Source organism: Physeter macrocephalus, chromosome 15 (genome assembly GCF_002837175.3).
Source record: "Physeter macrocephalus isolate SW-GA chromosome 15, ASM283717v5, whole genome shotgun sequence".
Lineage (NCBI taxonomy): Eukaryota > Metazoa > Chordata > Mammalia > Artiodactyla > Physeteridae > Physeter > Physeter macrocephalus.
The window spans coordinates 51,029,953-51,055,359 of NC_041228.1; the positions used below are offsets into that span (position 1 = coordinate 51,029,953).

Sequence of the window (25,407 nt, forward strand, 5' to 3'; positions counted from 1 at the left end):
TCTATTCTATTTCCAAGATTTTGGATCATCTTTACTATCATTATTCTGAATTCTTTTTCAGGTAGACTGCCTATTTCCTCTTTATTTGTTAGGTCAGGTGGGTTTTTATCTTGCTCCTTCATCTGTTGTGTGTTTTTCTTTCTTTTCATTTTGCTTACTGTGTTTGGGGTCTTCTTTTTGCAGGCTGCAGGTTCGTAGTTCCCATTGTTTTTGGTGTCTTTCCCCAGTGGCTAAGGTTGGTTCAGTGGGTTGAGTCGGTTTCCTGGTTGGGGGGACTTGTGCCTGTGTTCTGGTGGATGAGGCTAGATCTTGTCTTTCTGGTGGGCAGGTCCACGTCTGGTGGTGTGTTTTGTGGTGTCTGTAGCCTTATTATGATTTTAGGCAGCCTCTCTGCTAACGGATGGGGTGTAGTCCTGTCTTGCTAGTTGTTGGGCATACGGTGTCCAGCACTGTAGCTTGCTGGTCCTTGAGTGAAGCTGTGTGTTGGTGTTGAGATGGAGATCTCTGGGAGATTTTCGCTGTTTGATATTATGTGGGGCTGGGAGGTCTCTTGTGGACCAGTGTCCTGAAGTTGGTTCTCCCACCCCAGAGACACAGCCCTGATGCCTGGCTGGAGCACCAAGAGCCTTTCATCCACACGGCTCAGAATAAATGGGAGAAAAAATAGAAAGGAAATGAAGAAAGGAAGGAAGGACGGAAGGAAGGAAGGAAGAAAGGAGGAAAGGAAGAAAGGAAGGGAAGAAGGAAGGAAGAAGGGAGGAAGAAAGGGTGGAAGAAGGGAAGGAAGAAGGGAAGAAAGAAAGGAAGGAAGAAAGAAAAAAGATAAAATAAAGCAGGATAAAATAAAGTTATTAAAGTAAAAAATAATTATTAAGAAAAATTTTAAAAATTAAAAAAAAAAACAAAAAAAACAGGTCGGTCAGAACCCTAGGACAAATGGTGAAAGCAAAGCTATACAGACAAAATCTCACACAGTAGCACACACATACACACTCACAAAAAGAGAAAAATGGGAAAATAGTAATATGTCTTGCTCCCAAAGTCCAAATAATAATATATCTTGCTCCCAAAGTCCACCTCCTCAACTTGGGATGATTCGCTGTCTATTCAGGTTTTCCACAGATGCAGGGCACTTCAAGTTGATTGTGGAGATTTAATCCGCTGCTTTTGAGGCTGCTGGGAGAGACCTCCCCCTCTCCTCTTTATTCACACAGCTCCCGGTGTTCAGCTTTGGACTTGGCCTCGCCTCTGCGCGTGGTCGCCCGAGGGCGTCTGCGCTGCGCTCAGACAGGACGGGGTTAAAGGAGCAGCTGATGCGGGGGCTCTGGCTCACTCACGCTGGGGGGAAGGAGGGGCACGGATTGCCGGGCGAGCCTGTGGCGGCAGAGGCCAGCGTGACGTTGCACCAGCCTGAGGCAAGCCGTGCATTCTCCCGGGGAAGTTGTCCCTGGATCCTGGTACCCTGGCAGTGGTGGGCTGCACAGGCTCCCAGGAGGGGAGGTGGGGAGAGTGACCTGTGGTCGCACACAGGTTTCTTGGTGGCGGCAGCAGCAGCCATAGCGTCTCACGCCCATCTCTGGTGTCCGCGCTGATAGCCACAGCTCGCGCCCGTTTCTGGAGCTCTTTTATGCGGCACACTTAATCCCCTCTCCTCTTGCACCAGGAAACAAAGAGGCAAGAAAAAGTCTCAAGTCTCTTGTCTCTTCGGCAGCTCCGCACCCGTTTCTGGAGCTCCTTTAAGTGGCACGCTTAAACCCCTCTCCTTGCACCCCAGGAAGCAAAGAGGGAAGAAAAGGTATCTTGCCTCTTCGGCAGCTGCAGACTTCTCCCGGACTCCCTCCCAGCTAGCTGTGGTGCACTAACCCTTTCAGGCTGGGTTCATGCAGCCAAACCGTCCTCTCCCTGCTTCCAACTGAAGCCTGAGCCTCAGCTCCCAGCCTCTGCCCTTCCCTGTGGGTGAACAGACAAGCCTCTCGGGCTGGTGAGTGCTGGTCGACACCGATCCTCTGCGGGAATCTCTCCGCTTTGCCCTCTGCACCCTGTTACTGTGCTCTCTTCCATGGCTCTGAAGCTTCCCCCTCCGCCATCCGCAGTCTCCGCCCGTGAAGGGGCTTGTAGTGTGTGGGAACCGTTCCTCCTTCACAGCTCCCTCCCACTGGTTCAGGTCCCGTCCCTATTCTTTTGTCTCTTTTTTTTCTTTTTTCTTTTGCCCTACCCACGTACTTGGGGAGTTTCTTGCCTTTTGGAAGGTCTGAGGTCTTCTGCCAGCATTCGGTGGGTGTTCTATAGGAGCAGTTCCACGTGTAGATGTATTTCTGATGTATCTGTGGGGAGGAAGGTGATCTCTGCATCTTAGTCTTCCGCCATCTTCTCTCCAGTATGATCTCCTATAGGTTTTTGCTTTGTGATTACCGTGAGGCTTACATAAAACATCTTAGAGTTTTAACAGTCTACTTTAAGTTGATAGCAACTTAAATTCGAATGCATTCTAAAGCTGTATGTTTTTACTTCTCCGCTCCCCCCCACATATTATGTTTTTGATGTTGCAGTTTATTTCTTTTTATTTTGTGTGTCTGTTAACAAATTATTTTTACTACTGGCTTTATAGTCAATTAACTCACCACCTTTACAACATTAGATTTTCCCAATTTTCGTATGTATTTACCTTTACTGGTGAGATTTGTACTTTCATATGTTTTCCTGTTACTAGTCAGCACCCTCTCATTTCAAATTAAGGAAGTCCCCTTAAGGTTTCTTGTAACACCATTCTAGTGATGATAAATTTCTTTAGGTTTTGCTTGTCTGGAAAACTGTTAATCTCTCCTTCAATTCTGACGGATAACTTTACCAGGTAGAGTGTTCTTAGTTGGCAGTTTTTCCTTCCAGGACTTTAAATATATTGTGCCCAACTCCCTTCTGGCCTGCAAAGTTTCTGCTGAAATATGTGCTGATAAGTCTTGGGGTGGGAGGGAAATCCCTTGTATGTAACACGTTGCTTTTCTCTTGGTGCTTTTAAGGTTCCCTGCTTGTCTTGACTCTTTAATATTCATGTGTCTTGGTGTGGGTCTCTTTAGATTCATCTTTTTTTGAATTCTCTGGCCTTCCTGGATCTGGATGTCTGTTTCCTTCCCGGGATTAGGGACGTTTTCAGCCACCGTTTCTTCAAATAAGTTTTCTGCCCCTTTCTCTTCTCCTTCTGGGACAGCTATAATACAAATATTGGTTTGTTTGATGTTGTCCCTTAAGTCCCTTAAGCTATCTTCACTCTTTATTCTTTTTTTTTTTCTTTGTGCTGCTCTGATTGGATGAGTTCCATTGCCCTGTCTTCAAGTTCACTGATTCTTTCTGCCACTTCTTCTAGTCTTCTGTTGAACTGCTCTGTTGTACTTTTCATTTCAGTTATTGTATTCTTTAGCTGTATGATTTCTGTTTGGTACTTTCTTATATTTTCTGTCCCTTTGTTGAAATTCTCACTTTGTTCATCATTCTTCCTTGGAGCTCAGTGAGCATCTTTGTGGCTTATTTTGAGCACTTTATCAGGTAAATCACTGGTTTCCATTTTATTAAGGTCTTTTTCTGAGCTTTTATAATTGGAAAGGATTGTAATTGGCCCCTAATATGTGTATTTAATTAGCGACCTTCCATTTAGGCCTAGCTATGAAGATAAGCTAATAGGCCTCTGTCACAGAAGGCCTGGAGGTGCATTTCAGTCTGTTTTCTCTGTACAGTAAGTCCCCTACATATGAACAAGTTCTGTTCCGAGAGCATATTCATCAGTTCAATTTGTTCGTAAGTCCACCAAACTTAGCCTAGGTATCCAGCTAACACAATTGGCTACATAGTACCGTACTGTAATAGATTTATAATACTTTTACACAAATAATACATAAAAAACAAACACAAAAAGTAAAGAAAACATTTTTATTCTTACACTATAGTGCCTTGAAAAATACAGTGGTACAGTAGAACAGCTGGCATACAGGGGCTGGCATCGAGTGAACAGGCAAGAGTTACTGACTGGAGGAGGGAGAGGAGGTGGGGGATGGTAGAGCTGAAGGATCATCAGCAACAGGAGATGGAGGGCAAGCTGCAGTTTCACTCATGCCTGCCATTGATGGCACATGTTCTGGTTCCTCACTGGATTCAATTCTATTTACCCTTTTGAAAAAATTATCCAGTGATGTCTGGGTAGTAGCTCTTTTTTTCCTCATCATAAATGACACAGTAGCACTGGATTGCATTCTGAATGGCTGCTGCAACCTTTGTGTACCGTTCTATGTTTGGGTCCTGTGCCTCAAAACCTAACAGTGCCTCCTCAAATAAAGAAAATCCCCTTGCCATTCCCTACATCGTGAATGTCTTTCATTCTTCAGTTACTTCTTCCTCTTGTCTCTCTTTGTCCTTCCTCTGGGCCTCCAATTCCATCAGGTCTTCTTTAGTAAGCTCCTTGTGTTGCACAGCAAGGAATTCAGTGAACTTGTCCTCTTGCAGATCTAGCTCCAGCTTCTCACTGAGAGTCACTAAGTTGCTGAAGACCTCTTTGGACTCCTCATCCACCTTCTCAAATCCATGAAAACCATGAACAAACTGTGGGCAAAGGTTCTTCCAAACCCCATTCATGGTGACGGCCGTAACCTCATGCCAAGCAAAGTCAGTATTTTTTATGGCCTTGTACATGTATAGTCCTTCCAAAATTGTCACAAGGTTGTTCCTGATTGATTACGCATCTTTACTGCCTGACAAAAAGTGTGACGTAGATAATGTTTCTTGAAAGTCACTGTAACTCCCTGGTCCACAGGTTGGAAGAGTGACGTAGTATTTGGTGGCAGATGCACTACTTTGACTTTGGGATGAAAGTCACCCATGAATGGGGGGTGGCCTGGAGCATTGTTGAGCAACAGAAGAATGTTGAATGGGACATCCTTCTCCAAGCAATATTTCTCTACCTCTGGGATAAAGTGGTGGAAAAACCAATCCTGGAAAATGGCCTGTGTAACCTAGACTTTGGGGTTACTCTGCCATACAACAGGAAGAGAGCCCTTGGCTATATTTTTAAGGGCTCTTGGGTTCTCTGAACGATAAACTAAGAGAGGCTTCAACTTCATATCGCTGGAAGCATTGCCACCAAACAACAGAGTTAGCCCATCCTTTGTTGCTTTACAATCTGGCATCAACTTTTCCTCCTTACTGATATAATTTTGGTCTGGCATCCTCTTCCAGTACAGTCCTGTCTCATCCACATTAAAAACCTGCTTGGGTAAATATGTACCTTCATCAGTAATTTCTCAAAGCATTTCAGGAAATTCCTGGGTAGCTACGGTATCTGCACCCGCTGCCTTGCCACTTACTTTTACGTTGTGAAAGTTGGCTCTAGACTTGAACCGATGAAACCAGCCATGGCTGGCATTAAAAGATATGCCCTCTGGTTCTTTGCCATGTTTCTTCTTCAAGTCTTCATAAAGGCTTTTACATTTCTTTTGAATCAGCATTAAGCTTAATGAGACTCAGCGCTGATGCTGATCCTGCGTCCACACACTGAGAAATTTCTCCATTTCCTCCATCACTTTTCCACGCTTCTTTGATATTATTGTTGACATCATCGGCACAGTGGACTTCACATGTTCCATGATCTTGTCCTTGTTCTTTAGAATTGTGCCAATGGTTGAACCATTTGGGTTATAAGAATGAGTGACGTCTACAATTTTTTAGCCTTGCTCCACTCTCTCAATTATTTTCACTTTTGTTTCCATTGTTATAGCTTGGCGCTTCTTAGCAGTACCAGCTGCATCACTGCTGCTTTTACACTTGCTTCTGGACACTGGGCTTGAAATAAAGATCCTGTACTACTGTATTATGTACAGTACTGTATAGTAAAGTACACAAAAGCACAACCACTTGTAGAGGATGCCCACACATGACAATGTATGCAAGACATGTGAATTAACTTACATGATTGGACATGAGAACGCATGTTCGAATCTTTGAAAGTTCTCAACTTGAATGTTCGTATGTAGGGAACTTAGTGTACTGTGCCCTGTGGGGGTGGGGAGTTAGCCACTTTAGAACTGTTTTTCTGTTTGTTACAGTTCTGTGAAACTCATGAACATAAGCCTCATTGGCCACCAGAGTCAAGCGAACAGGGGGTGTCCCCTGGTGGCAGCTGCAAAAACCGGAGCACCAAAAGTATGCACAGACGCTTTTGGGGGAGATACTGGTTACCTGGAGCATGGCAAAGCAAGAGTGCTTTGATAGTGCCCACCCTCTGAGATCTCTGGAAATGATTACTGTGTGTTAAATTAGATACTTGCTCCTCTGGCTGAAGATAAGATAAGCAAATAAGTGTCTTTCACAGGAAGTCTGGGTGCTTTTCAGTTGACTGTCTCTGTGCTGGGCTCTGGGATGGGTGAGTTTGCGTGAGCGCTTAAAGAATTCTCAGTTTGCTATAGCCTTGTGGGTCTCATGGACACAAGCTCCATTGGCTTTCTAAGTTAGATGTTTTGGGGTTCACCTCTTAGGTACAAGTCTTTAAAGTTAGGGTACCCAGTGTGGGGTTCAAACCCTTTGCTCCTCAGGGAGAAGCTCAGGGTTGTGAGTTCACTCCCAATACTGGGTCTCCACACCAAAGGTGTGGTTTATGGGAAAATTTTGTCTCAGCCTCTCCTACCTGTTTTGATGTGGGTTTTTCCTCCTTTGTCTGATGTGGAGGAGTCACTCAGCTAGTCTGGGGGTTTCTTTCAGAGGAAATTGTTCTATATGTAGCTGTAGATTTGGTGTGTCTGTGGGAGGAGGTGTGTTCAGTTTCCTCCTGTGTTGTCATCTTTAACCAGCACCCATTGGGGACCATTTTAGAGGCTGCCTACCACAACTAGACTCTGAAAACCTTGTAGACCATGTTAAATATTTTTTATTTTATTCTAAAGGTTATAGGAAATCGTGAAAGAGTTTTAAACAGAATTCATAAGATCAGATTTGAGTTAAAAAATAACTTTTTCTAGTGTCAAGAATAGATAACGCTAGAGTGGATGCTGGAAACCAAATAAAAGATCATCGCTATAGGACAGGTGAGATAATGTGGTGGTTTGAACTTTAGTGGTAGCCATGGAAATGGAAATAAAAGGATATTAATGATGTAAACTAAGTGGACCTGAAAGATAGCTTTGATGTGGGAGTTGAAAGGAAGAAGTCAAGGATGATTCTCAGTTTTCTGGCTACTCTAGCAGTGTGGATGGTGGTGCTATTTCCTGGGATAGGACCACAGAAAACAATTTGGAGGGATAAAGGAGGAGGTGAGTTATTTTTGGGGTAATTAAGGTGAATATGATGAGATAGCCAAGTTAGCATGTGGAATAGACAGTAGTTTGATAGGTCTGATTTTTACCTTCTGATGCCTGGGCTGGAGATCGAGATTCGGGAGACTTTAGCATATGGTTGTAAATGATGCCATGGTAGAAGTTAAAAGTACAGTTGACCCCTGAACTATGCAGGGGTTAAGGGTGCTGACCCCCCAAGCAGTCGAAAATCTGCTTATAACTTTACAGTCCTCTGTATCTGTGGGTTCAACTGTTTAGTACTGTAGTATATATTTATTGAAGAATATCCACATATAAGTGGACCCGCACAGCTTAAACCTGTGTTGTTGGAGGGTCAAATGTATTTAATAGTAAGATGAGAAGAAGGCCTATCACAGAGGAATTCCAACATTTAAGAGGAGGAGGAGCTGGCAAGAAGTTAGTAGAAAAACCAGGAGATGGTGGTGACACATTCCTTTCCATCTAGTGATGAGTTTGTATATTTGAATTCCTTCTAGCTTGCAATCATAATCAGTGTTGAAGAAAAGACATATCTAAGAGATAGCTTGCTTCTTTTGTTCAACAAATTTTTTTTCAACAAATATTTTTTCAGAATTCATTGTATGGAAGGCATTGTGCTGAGTAATGGCTAATGTACAAGGTGAATACCATGAAGGGGAAAACTGAGTGAAGTGGACTTGAGGGAAACAATAGCTGTTTTGGCTGATACTTGAGATGCCTGTTATACTTCATGTGGAGGTAAATGTTGTTTGGGCAGCTGGATATATGATTCTGAAGTTAAGTGGAGACCTCTGGGCTTTTTAAAATTTGCATGTTTTTGGCATGTTGATGGCACTTAAAGCCATGAAACAAAATGAGATCACCAAAATGATATGTATAGAGAAATGAAGTCTGGGATTTAACCCAGGACACACCTGGGCAGTGAAGTTTTGGAGATGAAGAACCAACAAAAGAGAAGGAGCAGTTATTGAAATAGGAGTAAATTCAGGAGAGTAGTATTACAAAAGCTAAGCGAAGAGTGCTTCAAGAGTGAGAGAACACAGCAAGTACTGAGGAAAGGGGTTGGATGAATTATAAAAAGACGAGGAAATTTGGGGGATTGATGGATATGTTCATTATCTTGATTGTGGTGATAGTTTTACGGGTTTACATATATCTTAACACATGGTACACATTATGAATATGCAGTTTATTTTATGTCACATATCTCAATAAAGCGATATTTAAAAATTTTCTTATATTAACCATCCATTTATGATTTTTTTTTAAAAAAAGGAGGGAGTGAGCAACTGTCAAATGCTGTTGATAGATCAAGTAAGATGAGAGTTTACTAGGAAATAGCATCCTTGGTTGCCTTAACTAGAATACCATCAGTGGAGTCGTGGGGATAAAAGTGATTTGTGTGAGTTCAAGAGAAAATGGGAAGAGAGGAAGTGGAGACAGAGCTCTAGACAACTTTTTGAAAGAGTTTTGCTGAAAAGAGAATTTGGAAAATGAGACTGAAGGGAGATGTGAAGTCAAAAGGAAGCTTTTTGTTTTTTTTTTAAGAAGGGAATAATTACAGCTTACAAAGATAGTATAGCTTGTTTTTATACAGATGGGAATAAATTGATGGAAAGGAAAAAATTGATGCTATGTGAAAAAAAGGGAAGAATTGCTGCAGTGATATCCATATACTCCTTTGCCATTGGGCTTGAGAATTCTGGCCATAATTATGAAAATTAATTTCTAAATCTGTTTTGATATGCTCTTTATTTTATTCATGGTTTATTTTAAAACTGGGTTTTAGGGATCACTTTTGAAGATAGCTTTATTTAAAGCCATGTATATTTTTTATGTGTAATTACCATATTTGATATCTTTCATCTTGTCTGTTCTTAAGGTTGATATTAATTATATTGGTGTCTCTTATTTTATTTCAAGAAATTATAATAGCCATGCTTCCTCAAATAAAATGTAGATCTTCCAGTCCAGTACTTATCAGCATAACTGTGATTGTTACATAAGCTACCTCCATCAGCCGTTGTTAAGAATCTTTTCTGGGGCTTCCCTGGTGGCGCAGTGGTTGAGAGTCCGCGTACCGATGCAGGGGACACGGGTTCGTGCCCCGGTCCGGGAAGATCCCACATGCCGCGGAGCGGCTGGGCCCGTGAGCCATGGCCGCTGGGCCTGCGCGTCCGGAGCCTGTGCTCCGCAACAGGAAAGGCCACAACGGTGAGAGGCCCGCGTACCGCAAAAAAAAAAAGAATCTTTTCTTAGCAGGATATGCTCTCCCTATAAAGTAATTATGTGAAATAGTTTCACTGAAGAATTTGACAAAGTAAATTTTGAGCTTCCAATACTCTTAGGATTGATTGTCTTGGGGGTAGGAGAAAATTAATGTAATCTTTGCTTGGGATAGCAGTTTCTTCAAATTTTCTAAGTTTGTTAACCCTGACCATAATTCTTTCCATAGGTGATGGGAAACCCAGGAGCTTTCAAAAGAAGTCTTTTATTCTCTGCCTTGTCTTATTTGGGTTTTGAAACTTATCAAGTCATTTCCCAGGCTGCTGTGGTTCATGCCACAGCCAAAGGTAAGCCTAAGGTAAACATCAGGAATACTTAGAGTTGTTTGTGTTTGTTATATTTTGTTAATAACTTATTATTTTTGAATAGATAATGCAACTAACATGTTAGAGGCTAGATTATTTTCCGCTTTTCTCTACTTGTTTCTACTTGTCTCTACTTGTCTGTATGTCTCTGTGGACAGATATATATATGTATATATATCAGACTAACAACTAGAGAAAAGCGGAAAATAATCTAGCCTCTAATATGTTAGTTGCATTATCTATTCAAATATATAAAATGTCTTCTAGCAGCTAGAGCTCCTTCAGTGAGAAATACTCAATTAATACTTTATAGTTTTATAGGACCCTTGGGCTAAGAATGTTTTTTACATTTTTAAAGGGTGGAGGGGTTGTGGGGCTGGGGGGGGAAGAATATACCACAGAGACCATATCTGGCCCACAAAGAATATTTGCTCTTAAAATATTTACTCTCTGGATCTTTATAGAAAAAGTTTGCCAACCTCTATTTTTAAAAATATTTATTTATGTATTTATTTGGCTGTGCCTACTTTATAATGATACAATGATTCTTTTGTTTCCTTAATGTCGAGGTGTTAATTCTTCTTGATGTAGTTAAGAAAAGTCCAATTACTTTGAGATAAAAACATTTTATTTATAAACAGAATGCAATTTGGTACTAAATATCAAATAACTGGCTGAAAAATAGAAAAATTCCATCAAATTTTTTATTTTTTAATTTAGAAAACTATAGATATATAAACATAAAATAAGACTTGCCATATTTTAAAAATTAAATTTAGTTAAACCAGTTGTATATGTAGACAGAGCCAAAATTCAGTCTATTAGAGAAAAACTTCTAATTTATGAGTTAATAAGCCTTTTTGTTTTTCACAGTCCTCACTTTTTAACTATCAAGAAGGTACTTGGGAAAGGAGAGATTTGATTTTGAATAGATGTTCTTATTAAAGTTCTAGTAGATGAAGAATTTGAGATTAGCTAAAGAGTACTAGTTATTTGTTGATTTCATTTGCCCATGACTATTCTTATATTTTTAAAAAAGCAGATACTTGAATTGCTACATTTTTGTTTTATCTTTTCTTTCATTTAAGGTATCATTTATTTTCATGAAAGACAAAGTAGAGGACTAGGTTTTGTCACTGGCTCAATGACATATTTTGGCAAATACTTAAAACTCCGCTTTTTAAAGCTCCGTAGACTTTTCATCATAACTTTAACTCTTACAGCAACCTTGTAAAGTAGTTAGGAGAAGCCATATTTTCACATTACAATATTAATTTTTTTTAAAGCATCCTTGAGAGACGTGCCCAGTGGTTGCACTTTTAAGATTTTTCTGTGTGTGTGCCCCATTATATTAATTTTTGAAAAGAAGCTCAAAAAGTTAAACTTCTTCAAAGTACCAGAGCAGAGACCTTACCTATTTCTTTTCGCGTCTATCACACTTAGTTTCAGTGAGCTTTAGCACCATTACAGAAATGAGTGCAAAGTTTTAGGGCTTCCCTAAGGAACAAAATATGGCACTTTGAAAGGCAAAGTCAAAATTATTTATAGCCTTAATGATCATAGTTGGTTTTTTCAGAAGTGTCCTAATGACAGAAAATTACTGCATATTTGGTAAATTAAAAATAACATTTTAAGGTGCTAGGCCCCTGTGAGGCCTGCATGATCTGGGGTGTGGCCTTGCGCAGCCACAGTAGTAGAGGGTACTACTACCATCAGCTGTTTCCTGACTTTGTACTTCAAAGTACTTTGATATGGCTTTCCTCCATTTTCTTCCTCCACCTCTTGAGTGAATGGCCATGAACTGGGCTACAGGAGTCCTGTGGATCACCAAGTGGGTAGGCTCCCTTGCCCAGATTTTGCTCTGTGTCCCAGCCAGACTCACACATCCTGCTGAGCAATGGCTGACCCTTCACTCCTGTTTCCAAGATGGCTACTGTCAAGTGTGAACTTATTAAGAATTTCACTTCAGAGGAAACCGTTCATCACAGTAAGATCTCCATTATAGGAACTGGATTGGTTGTCATGGCCTGTGCTAATAGCATCTTATTAAAAGGCTTGAGTGATGAACTTGCCTTTGTGGATGTTGATGAAGGCAAACTGAAGGGTGAGACAGTGGCTCTTCAACATGGCAGCCCTTTCATGAAAATGCCAAATATTGTTTCCAGCAAAGATTACCTTGTCACTTAAAACTCCAACCTAGTGATTATCACAGCAGGTGCATACCCAAGAAAAAGAGAAACACACTTTGATGTAGTCAAGTAAAATGTGCCCATCTTTAAATTAATGATTTCTAGTATTACCCAGTGTAGTCCTGGCTGCAAACTGATTTGCTTCCAATCCAGTGGATATCTTAATTATGTAACTTGGAAGTTGAGTGCCTTTCCCAAAAACCATGTTACTGGAAGTAGCTGTAATCTGAAGTCTACCCATTTCCATTTCTTCATTGGGCAAAGGCTTGTTCTCCTCTCCGAAAGCTGTTATAGATGGACCCTTGGTAAACATGGAAACTCAAGTGTACCTGTGTGGAGTAGAGTTAACATTGCCGTGTCCCTCTGAAGGATCTAAACTCAGATATAGGAACAGATAAAGATCCTAAACAGTGGAAAAATGTCCACAAGAAGTGATTACCTATGGCTATTAAATGGTTAAAAGGAAAGTTTCTGTTAATTGGGCCATTGGCCTAACTTTAGCTGATTTAACAGAAAGCATTTTTAAGAGTCTTAGGAGAGTTTCCACCATAAGTAAAGACCTCTATGGAATAAATGAAGTGTTCCTTAGTGTTCCTTGTATTCTGGGAGAGAATGGTATTGCACACCTTACAAAGATAAAGCTGACCCCTGAAGAGGAGGCCCGTTTGAAAAAGAGTGCAGAAAAACTTTAGGAAATTCAGAAGGAGCTCATGCTTTAAAGTTGTTGAAGCTACCATTCTGAAGTTATTGAAGAGTTAGTAGTTACAGGATTGTATAACAAACTTGAATAAACCTGAATTCGTAAAAGTTGGAAAAAGGAAATGGGGTATAGTGACTCCCCTCTTTATTTAGCCCTCCAGCTTTTTCTTTAGCATCCAGATGCTGGATGATACTTACATTTTTTTGTTTTTACTATTCCTAAGTAAGTGTATCTGACTTTGTTTCCATTGTCATACCAGCTGTGACTTTCTTGTTCTGCTTCCTGCTTCTGCTTTTAAGGACTCTTGTGATTATACTGGACCCACCTGGCTAAGATAATTTACTATTTTAAGGCTAGCTAATTAGCAACCTTCATTCCATCTACAAGCTTAATTCCCCTTTGCCCTAGTAACCTGTACATTTTCACAGGTCCAGGGGTTGAGATATGGACTTGTCTGGGGCCATTATTTTGCCTACCACAAATATTGACTAAGAATGCTGAGACTATTTACTTCCTACTACTTACTCTTTAAGAATCTTTGGCTTTTTATAACCCAAATATGGAAAATCAGCCACTGATAAAAATATAGAATAGAATGAAAGCAAACTTAAGAAAATTAACCGGCCATGAGAATATTACTAAACTATAGCACCTAATCAGACTGAAGTAGGATTATAGAGGAAAAAAAATCTTTATTTTAGGGTTTCTTTGCTGTTGTCATTTAATTTTTCTTAAATTAGTATAATTACATGATGATTTTAACTTAAAAAATACTTCAGTTTACATAGTTGTGTCATATATTTATGAGGTTATTTTTGCTGGTCTAGATTTTAATTTTTCATAAACTTAAAAAAATTTTAGTGCACATGTAATATATAATATTGTACACCAACTGTACTTCAATGAAAAAAAATTTTTTAGCCTCACATACACTATGATTAAAGCATACTAAGTTAAATAATAAAGTAACTTTACTGAACATATTGGAATGTTGGCTTATACATAAGACTAAGTAATACAGTACCCTTATAGAAGACAAAATTAAATGTGTATGTTCATTAGTAATAATTGGAATATCTGAAATTCAGACTAACTGGGTTTTTTAGTAACTAGTCAACTTTTTTAGAGCATTACACTGTCTATAAGTTTTATGGTTTTTGTTGTAATATCTAAACTCATTAATGAGTTGGTTGGAGCATAGTGCCTCTGATTTAAGTTTCAGATCCTCTGTGTAGTTAACTTCATCTAAATTTTTTGATGACAGATTTGACTCTTTTTCCATAACAATGTCTGTATAAGTTAGATCATAAAAAGAATCTAGTAAAACAGTGTGTTGCATTTCACGTAAATTAATAATTTTCCGTGCTGTAAGTGGATATCATATCATTTTCTACAGTGGATTTTTACTTCACAGTGGCAACAATAACAAAGGCTTTGTGTGGAGGGTAAGGGTACCATAAATTCCTCACAGAAAATTACTTTTTTCATTTTTTAAAATGTGTCATATTAAGTAAGTACCAGAATAAGTTTTCTAATTTTTTATTTTCCAAGGTTTTAATAAATCACTTATTATGTGTGATAGCTTCATACTTATTTCTACTATACTTACATCTCAATTGTTCAGAATTTCTGATCTTTCTTTATAGGTGATTTCTGTATCTAATTTATTTTGCTTCTATATAAATGTGTTCATGTTTCTTAGAATTATTGCCATCTGGCTTGGGAAGACCTACTTTATTGTGTCTTTTTCTTTTATAGTCTTCAGAGTTGAAGAAATCCTTGAACAAGCAGACTACCTATATGAAAGTGGAGAAACAGAAAAACTTTACCAGTTGCTATCCCAGTACAAGGAAAGGTGGGCTATGTATGATAGGCCTGGGTTTGCGGTTTCCTGAAATTTTTTATTATTTAACAATTAAAATATTCTTGGTGCTTGGAATTTTTATAGTTTTTAAAAGTTTTTACTTCAATATAATACTTCTTAGAGTTTAATTTATAGTATGATTTTTTTCTTAATGTTAAGTGACTCAAAAGTGCTACATATATCTCATTGATTCAGAAAAGGTGGTTCTACTTATTCTAGTTGAATGTTGAAATATTTTTTCATTTTTTTATTTTGCTTTGAATACAAGGTAGTCATTGAATAGATGTTTATCTTATCTATATTGTATATTTCTCATTTCTTCTAAATTAATTTCATATTGGTTTAAGATTTGAATGAGCTGGGATGATTTTTTTGTCACCATTGAATGATATCTGTGTTATCACTGTGAAGCACAGTCTCATAGAGGAACTAAAAATACCTCCTTTTTCTATTTTTAGTATTAGCTTACATGCTTAGTCTAGTGTATTAATGTGCCCTCATTTTTTGGGGAAGGATGGAGGAGGAGGGAGATTCAGCCCAATAAAATAAGTCAAATCAGGCTAGATGGCATTTCCAGATCACTGATTTACCTCATCTCCTGAACTAAAAATATTGAGTCATTTTCAACTACCTTTCTTAGATTCCCCAAACCAGTTTTCCCCCCAGGACCCATCAATTTTACTTCCTAAATATCTATAGGATCCAACTTTCCTTCTCCATTGTCCCCTGAGTAACTTGAGGTGGTTGGCTTGGCATTTTATCGTCATTTTAGTAATTACTTGAAAAGTAAGCTACAAGGTAGTTATTCCATATTCATTGAATTATAGATATACTATTGCTACCTTTAGTTTCATTCAACTTTATGTGACTAGTATTTTTGTTAAGAAATGTATAATGTAGTAGGCTTAAAGACAAACATTTAATAAAAAGGAATTTAAGGTTAGTTTTTAAAGAAATATTCCTAACTTTTAATCTTGGTTTCTGTTTTATTTATTAGCCATTTCAAGTCTTTAATAATTATATTTAAATGGCAGTTCTTCAAGGAGTCCAAAGCTGTAAATATTTCATGCATCATGGCATGGATGATACATTCAAAGATAAGATTTATTTTGAGATTACATTATATTTAATCATTCATTCATTAACAGATATTTATCATATATTTTTTGTGTGCCAGGTACTGTATTTGGAGCTATGGATACAGCATTTTTTTTTATAGAGCATGATCTTGTCTATAAATTTATGTATTTTATGGTACTGTCTGAACCAGTTAGTGAGCTGTCTGAAGCACAGTGCCACTGAAGTCAAGCTTAAGTTATATGTTGAATTTTGTAGGGAAAGTGTTCAGATAATTCAAATACAGATATTTTCTAAGGAAGTTAGTATTTTAGATATTATAAGTAAGTTAATGTTTATGTATAATATTGGATATTTTGTAGGAAATTTTGTCAAATACGGTTTTTGTATGGTAGAAAATAATAAATTTAACATGAAAAATGGATTTTGATATCATATTGCTCGTTGTATCCTCACTGACCTGAAAGACCATATATATTCATTAGTGATATGACCTTGAACAATTTTAAAATTGAGCTAAAATGGTTGTTGTTTTATATTTATTTCAAATCAGTGAAGATGCAGAGTTACTGTGGCGTTTGGCACGGGCAACACGTGATATAGCTCAACTCAGTGGAACCTCAGAAGAGGAGAAAAAGCTCTTGGTGTATGAAGCCCTAGAGTATGCAAAAAGGGCACTAGAAAAAAATGAATCAAGTTTTGCAGCTCATAAGGTGAGGTGCTTACAGTACTATAACTGTTACCGTGTACTGAGAGGGACATTGGTCTGTACTTATCTATTGTCTCTAATTTACATAGGAAAGAAATAGCTCTCTTTTAAAGAAGTAGGGAAGAGGTTTATTTTTATAACATTTTTTTCAAAAAGAAGTAGTTCTTTGCATTCTTGAACATTTTTTCTAAGTTCATTAGTATGTTTGATAAATTACTTTTGTGAAGGCTTATTTTTAAACCAAAGTGTTAGTAGTTTCATGAATTACCTCTATCTTTATTTCTAGTAGTACAAACACTGGACAAATGTTTTCTCTTTTTCCTCACATTATATTTCTGTTTTATGTGGAGGTAGGAGTATAGCAGCTAGACAGCTGAGATCTAGTATAACTTTTTACATGTAACTCCACTAGCTTCTGGATTTCCTGACTGGTTTAGATTGTTATTCAGTGGATACTGTGGGGAGACTAGGGGACATTATTGGTATTTTGGAGTAGGACATCACTTTATCATACTAGACTGTCCTCAGTGGAGCCCCCAAGTCATTGTGACAACCAAATTCTGTCTCCATGCGTTTCCAGATGCTCCCTTTAGGGGATGGTTCTGTCTCCCCCTGACCCCCAACTTCCACCACTACTTGTTTATATTAAGGATTAATAAACATACAGACCCTTTAAATTTGCTGAGACGTGTTTTATGGCCCAGAATATGGTCCATTTTGTAAATGTTCTTTTTGCACATGAAAAGAATATTTATTCAGCTGTTGTCATTCAGGTCAAGTTGGTTGATAGTGATAGTGGTGTTTGAATCTTCTATATCCTTACTGATTTTCTGTCTACTTCTATAAATTATTGACAGGGATATTGAAATCTCCAAGTATAATTGTAAATTTATCTGTTTCTATTTGCAATTTTCTTAGTTTTTACACCATGTATTTTTAAAGTGCTGTTATTAGGATTATAAACATTTAGCATTGTTATATTTTCTTGATGCGTTGACCTCTTTATCATTATAAAATGATCTTCTTTATCTCTAGAAATATTCTTGGTTTTATAGTCTACTTTGTCTGATATTAATGTAACCACTCTTGTTTTCTTTTGATTGTTAACATGTTACATCCTTTTCTGTCCTTCTACTTTTATTTGTGCCTTTATATTTAACATATACTTCTTGTAGGGAGATGCTAATTCTTGCTTTTATTTTTACTTGTTTTATATTCTTCACATTATATAAAATTCACCATTGTAATGTATACACTTCAGTGGTTTGTAGCATATTTTACTATGTTGTTCAACCTTCACCACTATCTAATTCCGGAACACGTCCATTACCCCCAAAACAAACCCCATATCTATAACCAGTTAGTCCCAGTTGTCTCCTTCTCCTGTCCCCTGGCAAGCACTGAGCTACTTTCTCTCTCTATTAATTTGCCCATTCTGGACATTTCATGTAAATGAAATCATACAATATGTGGCCTTTGTGTGTCTGGCTTCTTTCACTTAGCCATCGATGAACAACGTTCATCCATGCTGAGTATATGACAGTACTTCATTCCTTTCTATGGCTGAATGATACTCCATTGTATGGAAATACCATTTTTGTTTATTAATTTATCAGCTGATGGGCATTTGGGTTGTTTCCACTTTTTGGCTATTATGAATAATGCTGCTATAAATAATTCCATACAAGTTTTTGTGTGAACACCTGCTTTTATTTATTTTTTTAATTGAGGTAAATTCACATAACATAAAAGTAACCATTTTATATATTTCGCATTCTTAACCATTGGCATTTATACATTTACAGTGTTATGCAATAGTTACCTCTCTCTAGTTCCAAAACATTTTCATCACCTCAAAAGGAAACCCTCTACCCATTAAACAGTCACTCTCTATTCCCTCTTATTCCCAGCCCCTGACAACCACTAATGTGCTTTCTGTCTCTATGGCTTTACCTACTCTGGATATTTCATAGAAGTGGAATCATACAATATGGGATAATTTGTGTCTGACATCTTTCACTTACATTGTTTTTGAAGTCCATTCACCTTGCAGCATTTATCAGTACTTTATTCTTTTTTATGGATGAATAATATTTCATTGTATACCACATTTGTTTATCCATTCATTAGTTGATGGACATTTATTTCCACCTTTGGCTATTGCTTATAGTGTAGCTATCAACATTCGTGCACAAGTATTTGTTTAAATATCTTTTAAATTGTATTGAGTATATATCTAGTAGTGGAATTACTGGTTCATGTGGTCATTCTATGTAATTCTTTTTGAGGAACTGTCAAATTATTTTCCAAAGTAGCTGTACCATTTTACATTGCCACTAGCAGTGTATGAGGGTTCCAGTTTTTCCACATTCTTGCCAACACTTGTTATTGTCCATTTTAAAAAATTATAGCCATCTTAGCAGATGTGAAGTGGTATCTCATCATGGTTTTGATTTGCATTTTCCTAATGACTAGTGATATTGAACATCTTTTCATATACTTATCGGACATTTGTATATATTCCTTGGAGAAAATGTCTATTTAAATTCTTTGCCCATTTTCAAACTTGTCTTTTTATTGTTGAATTGTAAGAGAATATTTTCTGTATACTAGTCCCTTGTTAGATATATGACTTGCAAATATTTTCTCCCATCCTGTGGCTTGTCTTTTCACTTTCTTTTTTTTTTTTTTTTTTTTTTTTTGTGGTATGCGGGCCTCCCTCTGTTGCAGCCTCTCCCGTTGCGGAGCACAGGCTCCGGACGCGCAGGCTCAGCGGCCATGGCTCACGGGCCCAGCCGCTCCGCGGCATGTGGGATCCTCCCAGACCGGGGCGCGAACCTGGTTCCCCTGCATCGGCAGGCGGACGCGCAACCACTGCGCCACCAGGGAAGCCCTCACTTTCTTAATAGTGTTCTTTGCAAAAGTTTTTAATTTTGATAAGGTCCAATATATTTATTGTTCTTTGATTGCTTGTGCTTTTGATGTCATATCTAAAAAACTTGCCCAATCCAGTGTTACAGAGGTTTTCACCTATGTTTCTTTCTAAGAGATTTATATTTTTTAGTTCTTACATTTAGGTCTTTGGTACATTTGGACTTAACTTTTCTGCATGGTGAGAGGTAGGAGTCCAAATTCATTCTTTGGCATATATATATATCCAGTTGTCCTACCACCATTTGTTGAAAAGATTATTCTTTCTCCACAGAATGGTCTTGGCATCCTTGATGAAAATCAGTTCAACATAAATGTATGGGTTTATTTTTGAGCTCTCAGTTCTATTCCATTGGTCAGTGTGTATCCTTCTGCTAGTACCACAATGTCTTGATTACTGTTGCTGGTAGTAAGTTTTGAAATAAGGAAGTGTGAGTCCTCCAACTTTGTTCTTCTTTTGTTTTGACTTCCTTTGTTTTGACAGTTCTCAGTCCCTTGAATTTCCTTATGAACTTTAGGATCAGCTTGTAAAGTTCTGCAAAGATGCCAGTTGGATTTTTCAAAGGGATTTCATTGAATTTGTAGATCAGTTTGGGGACTATCACCATCTTAACAATATCTTCCAATCCATGAACTTATGCATTCTTTCCCTTTGTTTAGGTCTTTTTTTTTCCATCAGTGTTTTGTAATTTTTCAGTGTCAAGTAACTGTCAAAGAGGATCTTCAAAGTAGCAGGAAAGAAGGCTTTTAGGCAGGACTAGAGTAGCATTTAATTTGGAGGGCTTTTTTGTTGTTGTAGTTGTTTTCCTTACAACTGATATTCCTAGATCTTTGTGAGCTCTGGATTTCCAAACCTTTTGGGTGGTTCTTTTCTCAGCCTTGGATAGTCTCTTCATATGCAAGCGAGGATCTTTACTCAGCTGAAAAGGGTGACCCTCTGCAGTTCTTCATCTGGAGTTCTAGCTCCGGTCAGCTATTTCTTCTACAGTATTCTGCTCTGTGAACTCCAGACACCTGGGCTTCCCCAGACTCCCAGTTCCATCTCTTCAAAGCAGAGACACTGCTTGGCCTATTTTGCCTCCCTGGGCTTCAACCTAGAAATTTCTCCAGGGCAGCCATAGGACTCATCTCATTTGTTTCTCGTCTGTGAGATGTCACTGTTGCCTGATGTGTATAATATCTTGAGAGTCTTTATTTCTTATATTTTGTCTGCTTATTTTAGCCTTTCAGGCAAGAAGGTAGGTATAGTATCTATTACCCCTTCTTGGCTAGATTATCTGTTGTAAAAGAAAAGTTTTCTTTAAAAATAATGTAAACTCATTACAGAAAATTGACCTTTTGGAAATTGAAAAAAAGTACCAATATGGAAATAAAAATCACCCATGATCACAGCTCCTACCATCAGCTCTTGCTAGTATGATCATTAATTAACAGTCCTATGTAGTAACTAAATGCCAATCTAAGCAGAATGTTTTGGATTCATCCATAAGTTTGTGTTTGCTTTGATATAGATGATAGTTAAATGCATAAGAGAAGGTGATTTTATCTAGAGCCCTGATAAGTGGGAAAAGATCAGAGGACCAAATTTGAAACCCTGTATGATACCTCTAGTCATCTGAATTTGGGCAGCTGGGTGACTGTCAATGGAGATTAAATGAGCATAGTCAGTGTGTGTTTTAAATTATACTCTTTTATTTTCAATTAAAAATATCAAGATACAAAAGATTTTGGTGGAGAATAGATTTAAACAGAAGTTTAAGTATTAACATTTTTATGGTTATAATTATTAACATTTCACAGATATAAGCACAAACAAAAAGAAATGGTGCGTGCTTATAAGAAACTATTGAATCTTACAGAACCCAAAGGCAAGATGCATTTAGGCTTCAGGAGAAACTGGCTCAATTGCTCTGAGGCTTCATTGTCTTTCCTCTTTGCTGTTATCTGCAAATCTTTTTTTACTTTAGTTTTTTTCTCACCCTCAGTTTTGCGACTTTCCACAGCATCTGGTTTATGAAGCTTGGATATTTTGGTTTTGGTTCTTAGGGAAGAAACTCAGATTATCTCAGTTTGGGTCTGTGTCCAGCTATGGGTATGGGGACAAGGTCACAATTGACAAATGTGGCTGTTATTACTATAACAATGCAGGTGTGGGAGAAGAAGCAGCTCCAAGAAAATAGGATAAGAAAATAAAATGATAATTATTAAATCACACATTTCTCTAAATTTATATTCATACCATAAATATGAATCGTTATCTCCCCATTGTATTGGTAACTTTCTTAGAGATTCACTACCCTCTGCCTTGTATTATAGTTCTCTAAAAACATGTCCAAGTTCCTTGAGGGCCATGTCTACTTTTTCTTGTATATTCCAGTATATTCAATACAGTTTTTGTGCTCTGCTTTTTGTTAAATGACTACTGAGGAATAAATATCAATAGTTATTCAGTTTTACTTTGTATTGAATGGAATACTATTGAGTATTATTATTCTTACACCTTTTTTTCTTCTATTTTTAGTGGTATGCAATCTGTATTAGCGATGTTGGAGATTATGAAGGAATCAGGGCTAAAATTGCAAATGCCTACATGATCAAGGAGCATTTTGAGGTACTGATGAACTTTAAAAGTCATTAGTTTTCTGAATAGATTTCTGTTTCACTTATCTCTTGCTGTATAGCAAACCACCTAAAACTTTGTGGCCTAAAACAATGACTATTTATTTCTCACAGTTCTGTGGATTAACTGTGCACAGTGGTGCTTCTGTTCTGCTTGTTGTGGCTGAGGTCATTTAGAGGGCTGCATTCACCTGGACCCTCAGCTGGGACGGGAATGTAGAAGATGCCCTCTCATCTACAATAGATTCTCTCTACTTTTCTTCTCATCATTTAGTAGTGTAGCCCAAGCTTCTTTATAGCATGGTAGCTGGCTTCCAAGAGTGAGCATTCCAAGGGAAAATTTCCATTGTGCAAACTTTTATCAAGCATGTTTGCATCACACTTGGTAATAACCTGTCGACCTAAACAAGTAACGTGGCCAAGACTAGAGAATGTGGGAGAGGCTTATACAAAGTCCGGAGTGCCAGGAGGTGTAGTCTCATCTAACAATCTAATTGACATACCACTCCCAAAGGTAATAGTACTGTATACGATTATGATCTCTGTGTGTGTTTTAATATTTCCCCCAAAGTTAATTTACTTATAGTAAGCTCTTCCTTAGGTGCCAGAAATTCTCCAGGAGTTTTTATATTTCATGATGTGCATACACACTATTCCATTGTCCAAAAACAAACAACAAAAAAACTGCAGCTAAAAAACTGCAGTGTATTTGTCTGTCTGTCTTTCTTTCTCTCTCTCTCTCTTTCGTTTTTGGCTGGGTTGGGTCTTTGTTGCCACACGCAGGCTTTCTCTCGTTGCAGCGAGTGGGGGCTACTCTTTGTTGAGGTGCGTGGGCTTCTTATTGTGGTGGCTTCTCTTTGTTGCGGAGCATGGGCTGTAGGTACGCAGGCTTTAGTAGTTGTGGCATATGGGCTCAGTAGTTGTGGCTAGCAGGCTCTAGAGCACAGGCTCAGTAGTTGTGGCTCACAGGCTTAGTTGCACCGCGGCATGTGGGATCTTCCCGGACCGGGGCTCGAACCCATGTCCCCTGCATTGGCAGTTGGATTCTTAACCATTGCGCCACCAGGGAAGTCCCTGTCTTTTGATATTATAGACCATCTCAAAAACACACAGGAAGAGAAAGTGATGAAAACAAACATTTATCGTTATAGTCTCAATTCCTAGTTAATGTAATGACTAGTGGAAAAGAACATTGGACTAGGAGTCAGGAGACCTAGCTTCTTATTTGGGCATCAGTAGTGTATATATATATACACACACACACACGCACAAACACACATATATACATATATATTGATACACATACATATATATTTCAATTTAATAATATACATTTTTCACGTTTTAAGACCTTTGAAATCAGATTGCATTATATATAATCAGTGGTATCCAATAATTGGCAGTGCTTTTTTCTTAGTGGTATATAAAATAATGATGTGTCATAACGTTTATGGTATCTTAGATTCAGTGAAATATAGTAATTTACTTAGTGTCATTAGATAAATCATTTAAATTACTCTGTACCTTGGGATGTAGAAATACCTGACAGATATAACTTCCAATGTGAATAATGAAATACTGCAGAAAATATATTAATGTATACTTTAAAGAAACAGTGAAGGCTATAGATTATTTAAAAATAACTAATGTTTTTCTTCAAGTTTTCAAATGTGTATGTGTTATTTAAAAATGACAGTGTTAAGTATTTACATGCTAAAAGATCATTTATACTACTTCTATTCAGATTCCATTATTACATCTAAAGTCATAAGGAATTATTATCTTTGCATTGTTTTTGAAGATGTTTAAACTAATGGCAGAAAGAATTACAAAAGAAAAGGTTTGCTTAAGAGTAGCCCCTCTCAATCCATCCCCAAAGAAAATTAAACTGTAATGCCCCAAGGCATCCATTGTATATGATGAATTAACTTCTCTTCCTTGCATCAAAATGGACTAGCTCTGTACCATTCTTGGTAGAATGGAAAATGTAGTTACTCATATAATTTTTTGTAGGGCTTAATTTTCTAGTGGAACTCTGATTGGGAAAGGTTGCTTTGAATATAAGTTGTATATACTTTAAAATATATTTTGCCATGTAAATCATATCACTCTATTTATAGAAAAGTAAAAATTAGGTCAGTGCTGATTCTTACCCGTATTATTGATAACAGGATTTCTGCCAAGTCATACTTGATTAGCCTTATTTTAGCTATTATCTCTCCCGTTACTAACATTATGATCAGTGGTGGTAATAAAGAGTCTGAAACTTATGAAAGGTAAAAAAAAAAAAAATAATAATAATAATAATAGAAAATATTACTGTGTTAAGCACGTCTCCTGTTACTTGTTCATTTAATTTTCACCACAACCCTACAAGGTACGTGTACTGCTTTCTTGATCCTATACAAGAGCAAACTCAGGCATGGAAAGAATATAGAACTTGCCAAGGTCAAAAAGTAAGAAGTCATTGAGCTGTGATTTAAACCTTGGTGGTCTGGCTTCAGAACCACTCTGGTAACCAGTACAGATATTTGAAAATGTGTATCTCACACATTATCAACTGAAAGTGAAAATATGTGTCTGTAGAAAAGCATAAGCTAGGGAGTCCTAATTTTTTTAAAACTTTCTTTATCATTATTAGGATTAACATTAATCTATGAGATTTCCTCAGTGGTTTTGAACAAAATAATGGATAAAAGGAGGAGTCATTTCTTTAAAGTTATTCTGTAGTTTATGCTTTACATTAGTTCACATAGGACTTTCACATAGTAAATAGAAATTAGGGAGACTTTATCAATATATTTTATATAATACATAATTAATAAATTCTGTGAACAAGTAGTATTTATTTTTCCTTTGTTAAGTGTAGATGGGGAAGTTATACAAAATTTGCACATAGGAAGAGACTTTCTAAAATTATTTTGTATTTTGTTCTTTTAACAAAGAATACTTTTACTCAATAGTCATATAGGATTTGCCAAAAAGGAACTTTATTTATTTTTCCTTTAATCTAGAAGAAATATTGAGAGCTACAGATTATTAGTTTTCAAAATTAGATTTGTTTACAGATTTTATATTTTCTTCATCTTGATAAATCCTATCATTTTCTGAATCTTTTTAAAATTTTTTTAAAATTTTATTTATTTATTTTATTATTTTTGGCTGCGCTGGGTCTTTGTTGTTGCACACGGGCTTTCTCTAGTTGCGGTGAACGGGGGCTACTCTTCGTTGCAGTGCACGGGCTTCTCATTGCGGTGGCTTCTCTTGTTGCAGAGCATGGGCTCTAGGCACACGGGCTCAGTAGTTGTGGTGCGTGGGCTCAGTAGTTGTGGCGCATGGGCTTAGTAGTTGTGGCACATGGGCTTAGTTGCTGCAGCGGCATGTGGGATCTTCCTGGACCAGGGATCGAACCTGTGT

General features: G+C 37.5%; 1 protein-coding gene and 1 pseudogene across 3 annotated transcripts in view; both read left to right on the forward strand.

Annotated features, from left to right (window-relative positions):
- The window catches only part of RMDN1 (regulator of microtubule dynamics 1), a 43,503-nt gene that overhangs the window by 12,089 nt on the left and 6,007 nt on the right, over positions 1-25,407 (forward strand). For all 3 annotated transcript variants that reach the window (XM_028500415.2, XM_028500416.2, XM_024127124.2), the window contains exons 2-5: positions 9,766-9,883; positions 14,549-14,645; positions 16,285-16,444; positions 21,893-21,982. In XM_028500415.2, the coding sequence (XP_028356216.1) occupies positions 9,766-9,883; positions 14,549-14,645; positions 16,285-16,444; positions 21,893-21,982 (465 nt within the window). The remainder of the gene's footprint in view (positions 1-9,765; positions 9,884-14,548; positions 14,646-16,284; positions 16,445-21,892; positions 21,983-25,407) is intronic.
- LOC102991692 (L-lactate dehydrogenase A-like 6A) lies at positions 11,828-12,809 on the forward strand (annotated as a pseudogene).